The 21,530-nt window shown below is 40.8% G+C and overlaps 1 protein-coding gene and 1 long non-coding RNA gene across 10 annotated transcripts in view; one reads left to right on the top strand and one right to left on the bottom strand.

The window, feature by feature from the left end:
- The window catches only part of NFIA (nuclear factor I A), a 574,225-nt gene that overhangs the window by 357,201 nt on the left and 195,494 nt on the right, over positions 1-21,530 (bottom strand). For 5 of the 9 annotated variants that reach the window (XM_086717139.1, XM_086717140.1, XM_086717143.1 and 2 more), the window contains one exon: positions 10,291-10,822. In XM_086717139.1, the coding sequence (XP_086573265.1) occupies positions 10,291-10,822 (532 nt within the window). Of the gene's footprint in view, positions 1-10,290; positions 10,823-16,287; positions 16,600-17,020; positions 17,043-21,530 lie in introns of those variants that run through there. The other 4 variants (XM_086717147.1, XM_086717142.1, XM_086717146.1 and 1 more) reach the window with 4 other exon arrangements.
- LOC147578062 (uncharacterized) lies at positions 16,624-21,303 on the top strand. The gene is made up of 3 exons (XR_015254746.1): positions 16,624-17,060; positions 17,228-17,278; positions 18,489-21,303. It is a non-coding gene; the product is annotated as an uncharacterized LOC147578062 (long non-coding RNA).

Below are 21,530 nucleotides of genomic sequence, written 5' to 3'. Positions count from 1 at the left end.
CCCACATAAAACCAGAGAAGCCCGTATCCACAATTTAGAAAAACCAACGAAGCCAACCCTAAGAAAAGGCACCCAGATACGTAAATTCCTGGAGATGCCCAAAATATTTAGAGTCTATCACAGAACGCTCTGCGTACAGAGCAAAAGGCACTGTCCTGTCTTCACTTTTAAACAAGGCGATTGGTAATAAAGGCCCAGAAATGTGCATCTCTAAGTGGGAATCTGTGCTCCTCCCCAATCTATCTGTTTCCATCCACTTCTGCTGTCTCATGACACGTCTTCACGGATTCAGCATTGCCCCCACCCCAGAACCTCTGAGGCTCAACTGTAAATAAAGTAAAAAAGCTGTGCATAATCAGTCTTTATACAGCAAAATTGAAAATGTCTCTCTTTGAAGAATTACAAAGCTTTCTGTCTGAAACCTCTGACCTTTCTAGAGAAATCAGAGTCACTGTAGTTTAAAAATGTAGGTGGTAAAAGTACAAAGGATTACATTTATCCATTTTGCATGTTTGCCGTCTTTTCTGAGATGAGGAGCAAATATCTTTAGAACAATTAGTTCTTCAACCCTAACATTTCAGGCTGTCATATCCTCATTCTCCAAAGAACTGTGTACATCCTGGCCCCGATGAGATGGCACTTTTCTGTTAATTACTTCTCCCACTTTATTTTACGGAAAATCTAAAAGCACACGAATTCCAGAACCTTCCTTAAAAATAAGACTTTTGTCCATACAGTGGATACACCAAGAAAATAATTTTAAAAATCATTTGATTGTTATTTAAAACCTCTGTAATTCTTGACTGGGTAGGGAGGAGGAGGGACTTCCAAAAGTACATCTAACACAAAAAAAAAAAAAAAAAAAAAGAAAGAATTCTTAATAAAAGTCCTTGTCACATACTAAGAGCCCATACAATAAAAGTACTGCAATGACTATCCTTCCCTGACAGGAACATACAACAATAGTTATGCTGTTGAACAGCATCAAGTTACAAAGACTTCATTCTCAGAAGTTACTTGAAACTCCTCTCCAAAAAGACAACCTCCACCATTTAAAAGAAGGGGAGGAAAAGCCAACTAAATGAATCAGAGACGTTAGTAACCTACTAATTTTTCATACAATATGCGTCCGTGCGAAAATCTTGCTATGGTCACACAAAGATACCGAGCGGCTTTTGCCAAATTCTTATCCAGAACCCTTGCTTGACCTTAAACGTTTGTAACCCACTCATCTTTAACTCCCAATTACTTAATGCTAAAATTATGTTCTCAGCTCTACGTTGGTTTCCATCAACATCTTTAATATCTAATACTATTTACAAATTGTGTTCAGCATAAAAAATATTTATGATTTTCACTGTTAATCTGCCATGGTGTCTGAGCCCATACAGCTCTGTTGAATAGGATGCTTACAAAGGTTTACATGCAGATACATAGTATCTTAATTACTCATTCTATAGTGAGCTCTTTAAGCATCTCCATTCCTCACTCATTTGGAATGTTTAAAAATGCCACGGAGAAGGGCTTGATGTCATCTAAACACTGAAATCCATCTGTCTATGGCCCTCTTTTGACTTTACTCCTTCTGCAGCCAAATTTTTCACAAAAGTTGATGAGAATTTGTCAACCTAAGGACTTGTAATGTCAGCTCCTTTGAAAGGCAATGGAATATTTGAAAGTGACAATGATGGGATCCTGCATGTAGAATATTCACTGCATGTAGGAGTTTAAAATTAAATAATCCCTTTAAGATTAAAATACGCAGAATTCGAGATGCTCCCAATAGGGGAAGAGGCAGGCACATAACAGCAGAGACAGTTCTGAGTTCCCCATAGTAAATAAGATGTCCCTAATTTTGAAAATTAAACAATTGATATAGTAGCACAAGTTCCTATTATCCACTGACAAATAAATAGCTTTCCATACCAAGAATTACCACTCAGATCAAGCTATAAAACTCACCACAGATACATCTTCCACAACAGCATGAACATGTTGCACTATCCAATCATGGGCTGGCAAAATTACAAAAGGAAATAAAATCACCCAAACCATAGCAACAAAGACAACAGCCTGACAATGGCAGATGCTAAACAGACATACATACAAATTTTGAAATTGTATTCGTTTTTAAAGATACGTCTTATTGTTACTTTTGTTTCACCTCACATTTTTAACCTACGAAAACAGCCATTAAAATATTTATCTGAATATATATGCTCTGAAAACTATTTGGTCTGGAAACTCAGAGGTTATTGGGACCACCATAAACACTCATCAGAGACATCAAAAGGGATGCAGTATGGGACAATGGGGTGTGAATCCTATTTTTTTATTCCAATCCTCTTGTTTCCAATTTATACTTTTACTCATACACTTCAGTTTTCTCTTTCTGGCATAACTGACAGTGACTCCGAACAACCCTAACTTTTAATTTATTAGCATTTCTAAAAAAAGCAACTTAAAAAGAAAGCTACATTTCTATTTTATTCAATATAAATTCAGCTCAGCAGCTTATTTTTTAAATAAACCCTAGAAGAATTAATAGACATATAATGAATGTAGTATAAATTATAATTACTGGTCTTTTCTTCTATTTACAATTAGAAAATTCATGTTGAATAGGGCTTTGAATTTTTACACTGAGGTCATTAAGAATTAATCTTGCTTAAGTTTAAAGATATGAAAATAAGGGTATTAAATATATCCATCAATTAATCAGTCATTTAAGGGCATTAAGATGAACCTTGTTCCTCTTTTCATTTTTTCTTTCTCTTTAATATTAAAAAACAATTTTAACAAATAAAACTCAACTTTTGCTTTTTTTTAAATAATGATACACGAGGCCATAATCAAAGGATCTGTTTAGAGTAATGTAAACTTAAATTTTTTTATCGAATCATGAAGAGAAGTTAGAAATATACCTTTTGTTCACATAAGAAAATATGTACAAATTTTACCTCGTAAAATATTACGTGCAATTCTGATTTTCAAACTAATGCTTGCTTTAATTCTCAGTGGCTTCCCAAAACACCTAGAACCAATTCATCTATCTTAGAAAAAGGGGGGGAGGGGATCTTAAACCTGTTACAGTGCTTGTATTCACTGAACTTCAACATTCTAAAAACAAGAAAGAACAAGTCACTCCAGACTTTGGACCCCAACACTGACCAAAGCATAAGAACATTTTCTCCCTCTCTTAGCCAAGTATGGACTCATTCTGTGCCTCAGAACTGGAGTCCACAGTTAAAACGTCTCCATGGGAAGGGTCTGGATTTTGACTTTTTTCTTTCCCTCTGATTCAAGGTAGGTGTGGGATACCATTTAAATGACACCCAACCCCCATACGACAGGATAAGAGAGAGGGATACAGAAGGGATACAGAGTGGATCTTAACTGTAAGTGGAAGAGAAGTGGGTTTGGAATCAGAAGGCCTCGGTTTTAATGTTACTATACACATGTCACTTGGATACTCTGAGACTTTATTTTTGCCTGCACAGATGAAGAACACATATTTATTTACAATATTGCCATGATTTTTTTAAGAAAAGAATAAGAGAGGAAGAGAGAGAGAGAGAGAGAGAGAGAGAGAGAGAGAGAGAAAAGAAAACTACCATGTATGGCAAAACTCAGGATAATGCTTGCCGCAAAACAGACAACTCAATAAAAGTTCACCTTCCTGCCTTCCTTTCTTCCCCCATGTCCTTTTCTTTACTTTCAATTGATCTAGGTCCAAGATATTTACCACTAGGAAAGCGTGTGAAAGACATGAAGAGAAGTAAGTTTAAAGGTCTCAAAGAACACTAAAGCTATTCTACTTCAATCTCTAGCTATTATCATTGCCCTGATCATTTCTAGGTTTGGGATTAGCAATATATCATGCTTCAAGGAAGACCAACACAGGCCAAGATACGTATCAAGAAAAAGAGAACTTTTTTCTCTTAATTTTGTCTTATTTAGTTGCTTTTGCAAACAGAACGGCAAAAATACCCTCTCCACGTGGTTGTCACAATTTGCCAACTGCGGACTTCTTTCTCTGCCTCACAAGCCATGTTTATTTAACTAGAATATTCATAGGAGGGCTAGTGCTGTTATCAGAGAAAATATACTTTTACACTGTGAAAGTGAAATGATCGTAAGGACACATGAAGCGTTGTTTGCTAATATTCTGGGAAAGACCTAGGGTAAAAGTTGTTTCTGTCTTGGCAGCAGCTAGACAATTCTGCTAAGTTCAGAGGGACTCTAAAGTTTAGATCAATAATCTGTATCTTACAGTTGCCTAAACAACAGCCAAAATTTTGGTAACACTGTAAGTTATCACTTTAGAAAGCAAGATGGTAATAATCATAAACGTCTCAACAGTCCCTTTCCCAAGTTTATGCATGTCACAGTGTCCCTTACAGGACCCTTCAAAAGATAAAAAGAATTTTCGCAGAAGTTTTCTTTTCTAAAATTTTGAACAGGAACTCCGAAAGCCCCAAACACTCTCTGAGTCTGAAACAAATGGTGCCAAAACACGCACGCAGGGGGACGGATTATAAAATTCTCCACTTGATACCTAGGTGCTTGGGATCCTTTTACAGTCACTACTTAAACCAAAACACTTTGAGAGCATCTCCATTTGCGATTAAATTCACAGTTTTGTGTTTCTTAACAAAGCATGCCAGTCCATTCATTCTCTTCCTCCTCCACCTGACTTCTTCCTTCCCCTTACCCCACACCTCCCACCTCGCAAGGACGTAGAGTTTATAATATATTTAAAAACAAGATTTAACCTCTAAATAAAGATGGGGAAATTATTGCTGAGATGGTAATAAACTGGTGTTTAACATTCTCAGTGAATTCAATCTGTATTTCATGTTTTTGCTTCTATTCTAACCTCAGAATTGCTTTCAATAATCTATATTAACATTTGCAAGCAATTAGAATTGTTGCTGCTTCTGTGCAAGTTTTTAAAAACTGACAGGCCATTCTGCATCCTGTGGAAGCAGCTTGAGGCCTTAACCAAGTGAAACACCCAGTCCTACTGTGTACAGCAGTGACCACAACAAAGGCTGTGGTTTCTCCCACACTAGCCCTAAATAGGTTTAAATTAATGCTATTCATCACTGGGTGGAAAAGAAGACAAGGCAAATCTAAGCCAGCAGCATTGGGAAATTTCTTACCAACATTCAAACCTCTTAGCCATAAACGAGCTGACCTCCGTTCATAAGTTTACTCCGAACAACCTTTCCTCCCTATTCCTATACCCTCTCTGCCTTTGAATTTCCATCTTTTTCACTACATTCTAGACAAAGGATATTGTTACTACCCTCAAGTTACACAAACATTGAAGGACATAAAAGCCATATTTATCTCAAGTCTGTTGACTGTTGGTGCTATTTCCTTTAAAGAATTAAAAGACAAAAAAATAAATGAAATTTTCTAAAACGGTGCATATACCAATAATTCGGAATGGATCAGTCAGCCACAAAATCTACCTTGAGTTTAGCTTAAGATTACGGTTAGAGTTTGAGACAGGGTGGTACTTACTCTTTTAATTTGAAACATCACTGTGTATTAGTCTTACTCCCTCTTTTTCTGAATACAGCTTATTATTCTAAATCCCAGAAACTAGCTGCACACCCTTCTACTAAGGAGTTTACTGAGGTACTGAAAAAGCGTAATTACATAATGCTCGTCCTAAACTTGAACATAAATACACACATACGCATGTATGCCTGCTAACAAAATATACTGAACATATTTTAGATATGCAATACTGATGCAAACTAATGCACTAAGTCACTTAAAAATTAAGAAATTACCGTAACTAATTCAGCATAAAATTATAAACTATAACAATCTAACATTAGTCACTTAAAAATGTTTACAATCCTTATTCTATATGCTCTGCTAACCTTACACATATAGTTACAGTGTATTTAAAGTAACAGCTTTTTAAAAAAAGAAATCATTTGCAGTGCTCTAAAGAGCACTCTGTGTGCAGCCTGAATGTGCACACACATGCACACGAAGCACACACACGCTCATACACAGACACTCCCAATCTTACACCTGCTCTGAAGCAGTAGGAAGTGAATTCTCAATCTGTCAACATGACCATCTGGTCTATCTGCATATCACGGCTTTCTCTATTACTATATGAAGGAATGGCAATCATGAAGCCAAAATAAAACTAAAATGCACCTGAATGGGACTATCTCTCCCTTTGTTGAAATGGAATAATACGTGGCACATCAGAATAAAACTGGCCGAATGTCAATAATTTAAAGGGAGCATTCACAACAGCATGATTAAATGAACAATATGGTGCAAGTAATGTGGTCATCAGTAATACTGGCCGTACAGGTTTACAGAACAGGTACCAGACTTCCGACACACCGCAAACAGCTCTTTCAGTGAGTGACAAGACCGTTACTATTCCTGGTCCAAGCAAAACTAAGCAAAGGGAGCAGCAGGGCCAGCATGGAAGCAACCAGTAGCTGCTGTACTAAAACAGTACTGTGTAAAATTGGTCACCTTCTACCTTAAAACTAACACTACTCATGTTAGGACACTGGGACAAATTCAATTCACTCTGTCACTGGCTAATCAACAATTACAGTAACTACCTGACAAATTCCGGTCATTTATTAGTCTTTCAAAGCAAATTTTAAGGCCACTAAAAATACTTCCAGTCTTAGGAAATTCCTCATCTGCAAAAAGTGAAGATGCTTATTGCAATTTAGCTTTGGGCCTTATGCCGCTCGAAAATTAGCAAAGGCCTTACTCAGTTGATTTAAATATAATTCTATTTATTTAATTTTACTTTTTAAATGTCTCCACACGGCTGCCTCAGAGCTTTCATTCCACCTCACAGCAGGTAATAGCTATCAAAAATAAATTGTGACACTATCATTCTATAGTTTGGATACAGCAACTTACCTCTATCTAAGAGAGGAGTCCTTAAAAAGTCGAACCTCCCAACAAAATTTACCGAACTCAACTGAGAATCTTTCTAGAATCTGATTACATTACCAGAAGTTATACAGACGCCGTTAAAAAAAAAAAAAAAAACTCTCCAGAAAGTTCTCGGTTGAGTGCCTACTAATGAACAAAGGTTAACTTTATCTAAAAGGTCAAATGCCTGGTGGCTAAGGTTATGACCTTAACAACTTAAATTGTGACCTTGCCACGTGCCGGGTATATTGTAGATTCTGATTCAGATCATCTGGTAAAGACTGGTCATAAATTAGCTTTACTGTTACACGCCCACAAAGAAAGCCATTTGCCACAATTCCATAATATCTCCAAGTTGTCATACGATACATACGGAAGGACAACTCAAATAAAGACCAAATTAAGGGCATAAAATGGTTTTACTCTTTTATACTTTTAACGAGATGAAATTCTCAGGCTTATGGAATCACTCCAATTTCATTACCCTTGTTACTGTTTATCAGCCACAAAATTCAGACAGTTCTAACACCACTGGATTTAGAGGGGAAAAAAATTGGAAGGTGGTTTATGTATTGTATTTTAGCATCTGAATCAGTCTTAGGAGAAATCACCTCCACTTTTAAAGAATGATTGATTCTGCACTAGCTTCCAGTATTTATACGTGTGTTCTAAGATTTCAACTTCCTACCAATGAAAAAGCTGAGGCTTGAAGCAATAATTATTGTACAAGTTTTTAAAAGGGAAAAAAATCTTATTTTGGGAGCTATGTAGTGGGGGAAATGGCATTTTGGAAGAAAAAAAAAAATCCAACATTTTAAGAGAGAGTGGGAAAAAAAATTTACTAAAGGTGAAAAGGCCACAATGGTTTTGGCATGTTTCTTGAAGCACGTTTCAGAGTCTCTGCCTCCTGCCAATACTGGCAAGTTCTCAAAACTTTTAAGGAGGTAAAAACATTGTTTAGTGTTTACAAATCTTCAGTATTATAACAGATGCTTGTCAAATCAGTTGTATGTAAGTTGACCGATCTACCTCGTATTTGTATTGGCAACTAGCTTCCCGTCCACAAATAACAGGTCTCTAAATCTCTTAAATCAAATTTGAACTATTGTCAGACAAAAGGCCCTTAATATTTTCTTCTGCAGCCGTCCTGTTGCGTGCATAGAGAAGCAGCCATTACTGCGCTCCGTGAAAGCCAATGGCCTAACACTTGGCTGCCATTCAGGCCTAACAGGGGATTCTGGGATACGTCAGGAAAACCAAACCGAGAGGTAGTCTGATCCACGTTGCTGTCAATAAATCTTTCATAAGCACTAGGGATGCTAACTCTCCTAAGCAACCTTCTACCTGTCACGTTACCCACATAATCCTTCAGGTATTGAGACAACCAGCCACCGTGTGAGCTCAAGGATTTGCAGCAACGGCACAGGAACAAACGGTCAACAACGAAGGAGAACACATGTAATGGCAATCACTGGAGAGCCTGCGGCTCTTTCAATCTAAGGGAAACGTTTGTATCTCACACTGAGAACGATTCTTCTCACCCCAACAGAGGTCACCGGTGCTTCACCTCGACGTACCTGGTAAGGAAGCGCAAGCCACGGTGTGTGTCACCTGTTGGTACCCTCGTTTCTCTATGCTGGCCAATTAAAGCACTGGCGACAATTTATAAATGATTGACTTTTCTAAATATCAAAAAGATTAACCCCAAGATCTTAAAGGGTGCTCCCTGAAAGCACCTGTAGCACCCATCCTTTTTTTTTTTTCCGCACCTTGCCTTTCCCTGTCAGAATCTCCACTTATGTACGCAAATAAATTTCTTAAAAATTTAACTCTGCTTTTTCAATAGAGAGAACAAAGTAACAATAGGGTGAAAGGGGGATTAAGAAAAGGATACTTGTTCCTGTCTAGAGGTCATTGGAGAGGTGCTGCCTTTTCATTTTCACTACCCAGAACTGGCTAAAGCAACAGGCGCTTCTTACAATTAAGTACACATTCTCCAAAACCCAAATATTTGAAACACTTACAGATCACATCCTCTAAAATACTCATCTATCCCCTGCCAACAGAATGCAAATGATAATGTGACATGCTTGCAAAGTTAATTTCTCCAGTTTCTTATGTAAGGACAGATGGGTAACAAAAGTTCTCTTTCTAAAACATATATTGAGGAAAATAATAGAGAATAGGCTATCAGCTGACTTTAAAAAATAGCTCGCATTTTTAGAATTAAAAACATTCTGCAAAACAGTACAGTGTTGATCTTACAGGTAACACCTCTCTTCTTTGTGGGGAGAAAAACATGAATATATGAACCCCAAAAGAGCCTACTGGTAGGATTCCACAACCTTCTTTCTTTCTTTCATCTGGCTCAAGTAACTGCCATGAAGGTAAAATCCAGCAAGACCGATATGTACATATAAAAAGTCAACAAGTTACACAAGACCTGAGCTTTCACATAACACAATGAACCTTTTGTCTAAAACGAGGCAAAAGAAACAAAGTAAAAATGCATTCTTTTAGTCAGCCCTCAGTAGTTTTATCCTGAATGCTACTCTAGAATGGTATAACATACACAGGTAAAACATGTCTCGAAAACAGCCTTGAAACAATAAAGAATTTTATCACCAATCAAAGCAACTCACTCCATCAATGATCAATATCAATTTCTCAGCGCATTCATGCACTGAGTAACTACCCAGGTTGGTTACTTTTAAGATTAACCTTACCATCAATTGCGTAAAGAGTTGGTTTGTTTTTCCTTCAGCTATCTTAGACAACAATGCTAATTCCTAAGTACAAAGCTACTAAAGTTTGCGTATTAATGTGATTCCTTTTCCTTCATAAATGATCAGCAATTTGACAGTAATCTTACCACATCTTCTTAATACGCATGGGGTCCAAGAGGCCCCAGTAGGTTAAAAACACTCCCAGAAGATAAGCAACTAAAAATACTGCCTCACCACCAAACTCAGTGCTTTTCAACTAGATCACCTGCCATCCAAAATACCCCCTTTATGAGAAAGGTGTTATGAGGCTTCTCTCGCCCATCATCAAAAAACGTGGTTTAAACATATCACAGAACTACCAACACCTCTGATAACACTACTCGCCAAGAGAACTGAACTTGGGGAGAATCCTCTCAAAGCTGCGTTTTTCCACCTGAGTGAAGATGTCCCCTCAGACACCGGGGCTTCTGGCTATTCTGACTTCGGTTCACCTTTGCAACCACACCTGTCTCTACGTATGTGGCCTGCCACTTGGAGGGGGCCGGAATGGCCCGGCATATACAGAGGTCAGCAGAAAAGAAACACACAAGAAAGCAGAACAACGTCTCACCATTGCACTTACCTGCTGCATGCACAAAGTATGCCAAATATAAATCGAGTTCCTTAACAGAAACCCCTATGTGATGGGGCTGCACACAGAGCCCTGGATTCGAGCACTGTGGGGACTTTACAAGGCGCTCACCATCAGTACTTTCGAGCGGAATACCTTTAAATAAAATCACCATAACGAGGTCCAACCTCCAGACTTTATCTGCCTGGCGAAGGCAGTCAATTCTTCGCATCTTGCCTTTCTGGTCTGGGTTGGAAAGAACACAACATGGAGGCTTTTTCCCTGTAACTGTAAGAACAAAATCCTCTCGGTACTCGGGGCGGATATCTTTCCGTAACTTGGCCAGAAGTCGAGATGCCCACTTCTGCTTGACCTCTGGTTTTTCACTTAGCAACTCATCCTTCACGGCTCTCTCTTCTTCTTTTGACATACGCTTTTCATGTTTTTTGAAGTATTTTCGTTTTCGGGCCTGCAGGTTGAACCATGTGTAGGCGAAGGCTCGGACGTGGGGCAGAAGTGCTTCAATGAAAGGATGAAACTCATCCTAGAGAGATGAACAAAAACAAAAATATAACTACAATGGAGACAAAAGGAAACAACTTTTCTTCAGATAGTCATTTAAAAAAAAAAAAAACAAAAAACAACAACAAAAAAAACATGCTTATTTCACTTGAAAGTCGACTCAAGCATTACCTTACCAAAATTATACAGAGGATGCCTATAGGGAGTCTGAGGGGGAAAAAAGAAAACTATCAGTATCATTTCTCACAATCTCGGCAAAAAAAAATTGCTAAAAATCTTAAAATGTTTTGATATGTTCACCAAAGTGCACCAGGTTCTATTGCCAGGCTTAGGTCCCAAATCCTTTAGATAGTAAGTGAAGTTTATTGAAATGCTTATAACGATATATAATCTTAACCCTATTTCAAGAAAGGCATATCTAATTTTGCTCCAGGCTTGACCTCACTACTTGTAGTACAGCCAGGGCTCGGCCGCCAGATTGGCAAATCCTAAACATTTAGATGCCAGTCAATGTTTATGGAAGTCTAGGAGCAAAAAATCATCTCCACGATCAATGAAAACAAAGACTTTCCCTCTAAAAATATTGCCTGTAGACTCTAATCTGTTTCTCAGTCATTTTGGTAACATCTTAATTCCTTCTTAAGTATTACAGTTGCATATGATTTTTTTAGTCAAAAACTTAGAAAAATTTGGCGTCTACAAAAGAAGAGATGAATTTGATATTCTTCAGGCTGAAATAAAAGATCTATTTCCAAGACATACTTGCTGATACTGTGGGAATGAAACAAAAAGGAAGAAAAGGGGGGAGAAAAACAAAGAAAAGCGTACATGCCAAATAGTAAATAGAATGCGTCATTGTGACAACAGGGTTGCAACTAAATACAGTTAATTTCGTGAAATGCCTTCAGGAATAATCGTCCCTAAAAAAAGAGAACCGTTATTTAATTTTTGAAAATAATATTTCAGGCTTTTTCTCACAAGGAAATAGAGAAGCTGGTACATTTAATGTTTACGAGACTCCAGGAAAACCCTCCACGGTTGCCTCTTAAAATGCAAGTAATTTGAAAATAAAATTCAATTTAAGATGTTCACATTTTTCTCACTGTCCTATGAAAATGTTTGATTCTTTTACTTGATGTTTTCTTAGGAAATATAAATACAAAATTAAAGAAAAATTAAACAGTAACCTCCACAAAGCTTTCTGAGTACATCTAACTTTTGATTAACCAACCCACACTGATCTTACATAACTTCTCTCCACCGCACAAACCCCCAAAAGATAAATTATTTACTTTCAAATGAATGAGGATAAGAAAACCAAAGAGATATTTGATGACTTTTTAAAGAAGGGTGTAGAACAGACAAATATTATAAAATGCATTCTTTTTCAGTTTGTAATATCCATCTAAATATATACTTTGGAGGCACAAGTAACTGTAATGTCCAAAATATTATTACTATAAATTATTAATTTTTTAAATGTTCAAATGTAAATGGAGAGGTTAAAATTGGAAAAATATTTTTCCAATTTTCCAAGACTGTTAAAACATTCTAAATTATAATCAATCATGTAAACACTAGACGACTATTTTTAAAGCAAGTACATAATAATGTAATACATAATAAATCATTTCACTAATTGACATTTATCTTTTTCTTCTATGAACCAATTCTAGGCTCTGCATTTCAAGTTTAGCTTTGAAAACTGCTTTTATTCAATAAAAATCCAAAAGAGAAGTCAGCTTTTATAACATATGTGCATTCTTTAAGTGGAGAGGAAACAGAGAAAAATACAAGAATTTTATTATCCTTTATCCATAAACATTTTTTAATTTCTGATGTCTGAGAATCTTTCTCACTGCCATACTTTAAAAGGCAGAAATGGGGTGGGGGAGCATTTTTCAGGTCACGGTTTATAAGGTATACACCAAACCGCAAAGCATTTAAACATTACTAAATTCTGAGCTCATCCTTGAAATGCTCTAAAATACATAAAACTGGGGTTTGGAACAGTCCTTCACATTGGCTGATTTCCTTACATACAGAGGACATGCTAGGGACCAAGGCTCTGTGGTATCATGCAAAGAACTCCTGGAGTCTGCCCTAACTACAAAGTGAGCTTTCACCAAAGGGAGGATTTCATTTTAAAATCTCAGCCCCATTTTATAAAGCAAAGCATAACTACACTCCAAACAATCCACATTTATGTTAAAATGTTATCTCACTCAAAAGGTTTATTAATGACAATAAACATTTTTAAAACAAGCATTCTGATATGGCATTTAAATGTTGGAAGAGACTCCTACTAGTAAAGCTTCTCAGAGAACTGTGAGCTGCGTTCATTCGTGTTCAAAAGGATTTTGCTTACCTGCCAACCAAATGCCTATCTATCTCATCATAAAAACCCTTAAACGAGGCCAAGTATGTCAACTAATCATTAAGAATAATCTAAGTCCCCAATTTTGCATCAAAAGTATTTACGACTTATTACTCCCCAAAGGTTTCAAGAATGTGCCAATAAAAGTGCACAGTATTTTGTATAACTTTACTCCCACGTACCATTAAAGTGCTAGTTATCTTTCTCACCTCACGATCAGAAATATTCTAGATCATCGAAAGTAAAGAATATCGTTAACTTGTAGGTAATGTCGAGGCACAGCATAAATTTATTTTGAAAAAAAGTATGCCCTTATAAATCATGTTGCTGCACATACTGCCATACGCTATGTAATATTCCAAAATAGTCACGAGAAAATAAAGAATATTGTACATAGGTACTCGGTGAGAAAGTTAGAGGCCACCAATGAAAACAAACCTGAAAACCTGTTTCAAAAGCGGTATGACTTTGAATCAGCATCTTAAACGTTGATCTGTTTGTAAGTAAGCCAAGTTTAAGAACCACTGAGCGCTGATATTTCTGGAACTACTTTTAAAAGGTTCACCTATAAATTTCTACTGGGTTATATCATTCTATGGTCAGGTAAAGGATGGTTACAATATGCTTGTATGGTTTAAAATAAGATGTCTGACATTTTCTTGATAAATTTTTAAAAATTGCACACACATACATGGAGTTCATTCTTTCATTTAGAGTACTTTTATCACTGTGCTGACTGGACTTTCTTTAATGACCAATAAACTACCTAAGTTTGTCTTTCTAAAACTGGCTCTAGAGCTTTGTAGGTGTTCCAGCAAGTTGAATAAAACTGTAAATCAATTTTTTAAAGAAGACCTCAAAATCTATGGCTCTCATTCACTATTTAGTGTACCTTTGCTTCACAAACTGTTACACTAAGTGTTTCCTTCAGCGGTGTTTCCAGAAGAAGGCCTAGTGAATGTATCAATCACACTGCCAAATATGTTTAAAAAACAAAGCAAAACAAAACAAAACTTTCTTAATGTGATAATAGCTCATGAGCCAAGAGAATCCAGCTTTGTCAAATACCTGACTCTGCCCTGGGCCTGCACAGAGACACAGGTATTCTCACATATGCACCAACCCCAAATATAAATGTATCTTTTGAGAGCTCACTTGAGAAGAGGCTCATGGGTCTGCTCAGGTCATTCCCCACTCTTGCAGCACCCTGGTATTGTCTACACATTCTCTGGGTGGCAAACTTTGGCCAGCAAGAACTTGAGGCTTCGTACTCAGCGTTTTCACTGAAGTCATAACTCACTCAAATTCTCTGACACTTTGCATCTTATCCATATGCAATTGTGAACCTTGCCAGAAGTGGTTGGAAAAGTTTCCTTCCTAATTCCACCAGTTCCCAAAATAGGAACTTTGGAAGTTTGCTAGGGAAAAATAAAAAACTTTTACAATAACTACAAGCAACTGCTACCCATTACTAAGGCTAGGCCTAAATCCCAAACAGACCATTTCAACATAAAAGATGCATTTTTAAGAGTCTTCCGAGATCAAATAGCCGGTATGATTACTGTTCGATATTGGAATAAGAAAGGATGTCATATGAAAAATAAATCCAGAATCTAGAAAGGAAAAGAAAAAAAATTATTGGCACTTTTTTAGCCTTTCATCAAGTATTCCGGTTAAACCGTTATCTCCTGCTAAATGAAAACAGTAAGTGGTAGCAGGTTTTTTAAGGGAGTGGTAAATAAACATTTTATATGAAGCATACAACTTCACGTAGGTGATTAATGGTCAGATTGCAATGTACCAAAACAGTACGAAAGCTCACACTTTTTTTCCAAAAAAAAAAAAAAAAAATGTTTTTAGCGCAAAATCACTTTGACTTCATGCCTTTTACTCAAAGAAAATAAATAATATATTCAAAAGGGTCCAGATTTGGAGCCGTGAAGTAGCAATATTTTGCCTAGGGGTGGTGCAGACAAGAGAGGGATGAAAAGGGAGGGCATGGGAAGGAGGGGCGGGGGGCGAGAGAGACCCACGCTCCGAGTAGAGTCAGCAGAGTCGGAGGGGAAAAGTTGCCCCCGTCCTGCGCGCGGAGCTGCCCGAGTCGCGCGGTGGCGGGAGGTGGCGGGAGGCGGCGGGAGGGGGGGGGGCGGGGGGTTGGGGGAGCCGCGTCCGGCCCGGGTTGCTGCTCGGGCTCGCGGCCCAGAGCCCAACTCCGCCCGGCGCTCCCCGGCCCGCGCGGCCCCGCGGCCTCCGCCGCTCGCCGCCCTGCGCAGCGTGGGCTCGTCCCGGCACCGAAACTTTCACTCGGGAAAGCGAGCGGGCGCCGAGCTGCGAGGACGCAGGCTCCACCCGGCCGGCGCTGGGGGACGCGCGTCCACGCAGCCCCGCTCCGCCGAGCTCAGGGGCCGGCTCGCCGCCGCCCGCCCGCCCGCGTCCGAGGGGCGCTGTCCCGGCCGGGGCCCGGGACGCCGGCCCGCGTCCCTCCCGCGGCCGGACCCCAAAGGCTGACAAACAATAAACAAAAGTAAGAGTTTGGGGAGGCTGCCGCGGCGCGGGCTCCGCGCGCGGGCCGTGGGCGCAGAGGCGAGAGTTCTCCCGCACCCGGGGGTTTCGGTTGCCCCGAGCGTGCGGGGCGTGCGGTGGGCTCCGTCGGCGGCCCCCTCCCCGGGCGCCGCGGAACTACAGAAACCGGCCTGCCGGCTGCAGAAACGCTGAGTCCAGATTTCAGCGTGTCATGGGCTGCAACCCCGCCGAAACACGTGCGGGGCGTCCGAAAACACCGCCGTTCCGCAGTCAATCGCCCCGATATTAATTAACGCATTAATAAGAGGGCGCCATTAGCCATGTGCCCACACAAATGGCCGTGCAAGAGGAATGCACCCGCATGGAAACAAAGTTACTTTCTTAAAGCTGTATTTCTCTCCCCCCCCCCTCCACGAGCACACGCGCACATACACACAGAAACACGCGCAGACACGGGCACACACCAACACACATTCCCCGGGCCCGGCCGGCGCGACGGTCCCCGGCACCCCGTGCCCAGCCCCAGGTCTGCCCCCGCAACCCCGGCCCCCCGCCCCCCATCCCGCCGCATCCAAACAGCTGCTTACCTGGGTGAGACAGAGCGGAGAATACATAACTGCCGGGCGGTGGGGTGTGCGTGTGCGTCTGGGTGTGCGGTTTGGAGGTGTGCGTGAGTGCGGGTGAGAAAGGAGAAAGAGGGAGAGAGGAAGAGAGAGAGAGAGAAGGGGGGAGAAAAAAAATCAAGCCTGCTTCTTGCGTTCACATTTCCAACTCGGCTCAACTGCAGCCAGCCAGCCAGCGCGATTGCCGCTCCATGAGCTGAACTTTAACCCCGCCTAGAGTTTCCCTACACTCCACTATACATGTCTACTGTACGCGGGCGTTAAAGGCATAGCGCACCCTTTCCCGCTCCCGCGCCCGGCCGGCCGGGTGCCCGCGAGCTGCCCGCGCGCCCGCCTCCGCCTCCGCTCTGCACCGCACCGCACAGCCGCCGCCCGCTCGCGCCGCCGCCGGTGGGGGGGGGGGGGGGGGAGGGCGTGGGGGAGGGGGCGGCTGCGGCGCCGCGCGGCCAGCCGGGTCCCGAGCCTCCGCGGCCGCTCGCGCTCGCTCGCTCGCTCCCTCTCTCGCTCCCTCGCTCGCAGGCTCTCTCGCTCCCTCTGCCCCCCCCCGCCCCCGCTTCCCCGCTCAGCGCATTACTGGGTAACGCAGTGAGGAGCAGTTACAGTCTGTACTCCCGGGCAGCTATAGGCTGCCACAGGATGTGCTTAAGCAAACAAAACTACTTTTCCTCATCCCCATCCCCCAAGCCCCGCCGCAGACCTTCGCGGACCTCGGTGGAGGACTTGGACAACTTTGCCAGGTTGCCCTGCGCTCCCGGTTCACTGTGTGGGCACGTAGAGAACCGAGGAGAAGGCCGGGGGGGGGGGGGGGGGGGGCAAATTTGCATGTATGCAAATTTTTTAAAAAATCAGACCTCCTAGGTAACTTTTTTTTTTTTTCCCCTCTGAAATGCGGTACGACTCAAAGCATTGTAATCTCTCCAACGAAGCTTTCTGTGGGAATAGATCGTCGGCAGAGGTAATTATGCACAAAATCCTGCAAACTTTGTGCAGCTTCAGTCCTGTGGCATTCAGAAGCGGGGGTGGTGGGGAATAATTTCACACAGAAGAGTCACCGGATTTGGGGGGTTGGGGGGGGCTGTCTGGAGAAAAAGAGGCGGAGATTAATGAGCGTTCTCCCTCCCAGGACTGTGAAACTGGTGGGTCTGAACACAGACGCCATAGAAAAAGTTCTATCACGTTCAGAAACAACAGTGGTTTAGCTGTGACATCCTTTTCTCTTTAGGAGAAAAAAAAAAAAAAAAAAAGGAAAGGGATGTCCCCTAAGGGAAGGGAGATATTCTGGTCCACAAACGCGTGCCCAGAACTGGACACAGGCTATCATTACCGTTCCTGTTCCTGGGACACCTCTGGAAGGGTGCCTTTTAAGAATCCCCTCTTTTTCCCTCCCCCAGGTAATCGTTCTTAAAATGGAAAAGAGCTTCCTGCAATTATTCTAGGTTTGCTAAAGTATTGTTTTGGCAGAAAAGGGGGGTGGTTTTTAGGGTTTGGCAAGTTGCCAATAAGCCTGCTTTTCCAGTTTTTTTAACCTCATATTTTCTCTCCAGGCTTTCCTCCCTCATGGAAAAAAAAAGAAAAAAAAAATACCTTCTTCCTCCTGCCCCCCATCCCATCTCTTCCTCCTCCTCTTCCTAACTCTACTTTGCAGCCTGCTGCATTTGCGAATCCTTCTCAAAATTCCAAAAGGAAAGATCAGGTTGAAAGACACTGGCACACAGACAGAGGAATCTGCACCTTGGTAGAGGTTAAATAGCGAGAGAGCCTCGGAAAAGAGGACAGTCCTGTAGGAACCCCCACTCTGCAGGTGGGGATGAAGTGATGTGCTAAGGCCACGGTCATTCAGACTACACCACCCACCTCCACGCCCCCCCCCCTTTTTTTAAAGTTAGGGGCAAGAAACATGCTACTGGAGAAAACAAAATATAATCCTCTAAAATATTCTGCATCTGTCTAAAATTATTTTATGCTTGTTCTCCGATTACTTTATTGCTAAAATAATTTCTGAATGCTTCAGATCATTTTCACACACCCTGCTCCTAAATATCCTTGAAAATCTGTCAAATTATTTATTAAGGGGTGAGGGAAAATAATGACTTAAATCTTTAATGAGAGAGTCCCATTTTCCCCAATTAAACAACTGCTTTTCCTTGGTTCCTCTTGGATTTCAGGAGAAGAGAAATGTCCTAAAAGCTAAGCCGAGTTACAGAGACAACCTTCCTGGCCACGGAAACCTTTGCTGGGATCTATAACTTCAACTCGCTCCAAGTTTCCTCGATAGAAGTTTCTGGCTGACGGTCCCAACATGTAACTGAGGCACAGTGAGAAGTTATTGTTCCGTGTGTACTCTTGGGAAGCTCTCTTCCAGAGCAGATTAAAATCTTTCTTTTGGTGTATTAAAAGATATACTTCACATCTGCCTCTTTCCAAAACCAGAAAGATTCTTAGTTTTAACTGAATCTCAAGAAAAAGAAAAGGATTTTTTTAAAAAAAGGACTGGCACATCGCCCTGGTTTTTAAAAATAGGGAAAAGTAATTTAATGCTGATATTTCTAGTTTAAAAACTTCTTTTGTTGCAGCAGTGAATGTGCCCGCGATTTCCAGCTTTCTGCGGTTAGCAATATTATCTTAAGTAACTTTTGGCGCCCTTCGTAAGACTTTTGGATATGGGACGATTGTTTGCGCCCTCTAGGCAAGGGCTGGATCCAAGTTCAGCACCAAAGCCCTTCACATCCGCTCCTGCTTTCTCTCCTATCTCCGCCAGCTCCCGCTCCCTCCCCCGCGGGATGGGGGGGGGGGGGGGAGGCGGGGAAACACTACAAAGCACAGTTCCAACTACAGCCTTTGGAAACAAGACTGAGAAAAATACAGTAGAAGAGTTACAGTTACAGAAAGGCTTCTGGTAACTTTCTCTCCAACAGGCATAAATTTAAACACACACACAAAGAAACAGATGTTCCTCAAAGGGCAGTCTGGGGGTAAAAAACATTTCCAACTCTCTCCCCTCTTCCCAAGTTGCAAAAGTAAATCCTTGTCCAGAGTTCACAAAGATACTACGACACTTGAGAGAGAGCAGGGATGGAGGGGGGAGAGAAGAAAGAAAGGATAGTAGAGAAAACAGTGTAGGAAACAGGTGAAGTACAAAAACTAGTTTACTGCAATCATATAAATGACCCATTGTTAGGAAGGATAAACCCCTTATTGGAAATAACCGCTCCAATCATTTATTTTGCAAGTGCTAGGAGGCTGCCTTGAAATGGGATTGTCTTTGCGCAAAGGAGGCTCCTGTCATGCTCTCTGCTATCCATATTCTTCCTGGCACAGAGCCCAGCCTTGCATTTACTGTGTTTTATTTGCAGAAATGTTACCTTGCCAGCTTTAGTGAAATCCTCTTAGATATATAAATTACGTCAATAAGGTTTCACTTATATGTACATCTCAAATACCTCTCATTTCGGAGGTTACTTGATAGGAAGATCTTATTAATATGATTTAGATTTTAATGCCCAAAGCAGTGAAGATAAAATTGGGGTACATAAGTGACACTGCCATTAACTCTGTAGTTCTTATCAAGACCAACTTTATCACTAGCATTTTCCAATATTTTTCTTCTCTAGTTTTTCGACCCACTGGTCACTTGCGTGCAGATCTTTCTTAGATGCATATAATACTAAATTGGATAATGTCAGTGAACTGAGCATCCAAGTGGATTTTAACGTCAGGTTTCCAAACCAGATTTGATTAGAAGGCCTAAAGCCTTGGGAAATAGCTCGATGGGAATTTAATCCAAAGATGGGAAAGAGCCCATACTATTTTCCATTCATTTCCCAACAGAATTAGGTGTCTACAATGCTCAGTGGGAAGGAAGAGATGGATGTATTTTAGTCAGAGGCTGCCAGTTACTGCCTCCAAGACAAGCTGCAAGTTACTGCAGTTGGTTTCCACTGGATTGGTATCAAAGACTTGTCCAAGAGGCCAGACTCCAACGAAGAGTTAGCAAGTCAGCAATCTTCCACACACACCCTCCACAGGGGTTGTTGTGGTAACAAGAACAAATGTGAACTTGGCTAGTTCTAATAGCCTATTTGCCACTGACCATATATTTAAATAGCAGAATTCAAGAAAAGTGGAGAAAGAAACAGTCCTTCTCCCCCTCTTCCTTTCAAATGTATAAAACAGCTGTCAGTCCACCTGTGACACATCCTCTCCCCCCTTAAAACTGTTGTTTCCAGTTCAAGAAGAGAGGCTTGCCTCTTCCTTCAAAGTATTTGAAAAGCCAAAGCTTCTCAGATAACCAGACGGAGAAGTGTTGTAATGCTGAGTATTCAGTACACTACTTCCCAAAGCTCAATACAGTCCTGTAGTTCAAGTTTCTAAGCTACACATTTTTTAAAAGCTGAACCTCCCCCTTCACAACAGTTAACAACTTCCCTGAATTTAAAAATAATTATTAATGCAAAGTTAGTATTTCTCTGGCAGAATTTTTCTAACTTTTTTCCAAAAGGCAATTAAGAAAGCATTACAATTCATGCAAAAATCCCCCCATCCGTTTTTTTTTTTTTCCCCCTTTAAACTCAAAAACTCTTTCCTATTGTGCTTGCTAAATCCGGAAGACCTTGTAGCTTTGACAGCTTGAACCACACCATCCCCTTCAGAGCCGAAGAGAACTTCAGATCTTTTCTGCCCCGCCCCCTCTGGCTACTGAGAACCATTCATTGTACACCCAAGCTTCCTCATGATTGGCTGAAGCTTTTGTCAATCTCCCATGTTGTCCCATTGATTAGAGGATCGAATCGTCAATTATTCGCCGGGTCCAGACATTTCTTTTCGAGTTAGGTTGACTGCTGAGGCCAGACGTCTTTTTACAGAACAGAGCACGTAACAGGATTTTTTTCCCCCTTTCTGGAACCGAGCAAGCGCTAGGAGGAAAAAAATCTGTCAAGCTCAGCATTTTTTTCAAATCTCGGGAAAAAAAAAAAAAAAGAAGGAACCCCGATCTGTGATGTACATAGCACAAAAAAAAAAAAAAAAAAAAGCCATCCACAAAGCAACATCTTTAAAACAAAACCATCACAATAGACATTCACCCAGCAATCACTTATAAGCATACGCAAGCTAGAGAAATTTTAAAGTCTTAGCCATTAAACAAAATCATTCTACCATTATTGTTGTTTATAAAACACACATCGTATAAACGCAAAATAGAAAGTTTA

This window comes from Puma concolor, chromosome C1, assembly GCF_028749965.1.
Source record: "Puma concolor isolate L17-30 chromosome C1, mPumCon1.1.hap2, whole genome shotgun sequence".
Taxonomy (NCBI): Eukaryota; Metazoa; Chordata; class Mammalia; order Carnivora; family Felidae; genus Puma; species Puma concolor.
Note: the sequence above shows the minus strand (reverse complement) of the source record. Positions and strands in the feature narration are given on the sequence as shown.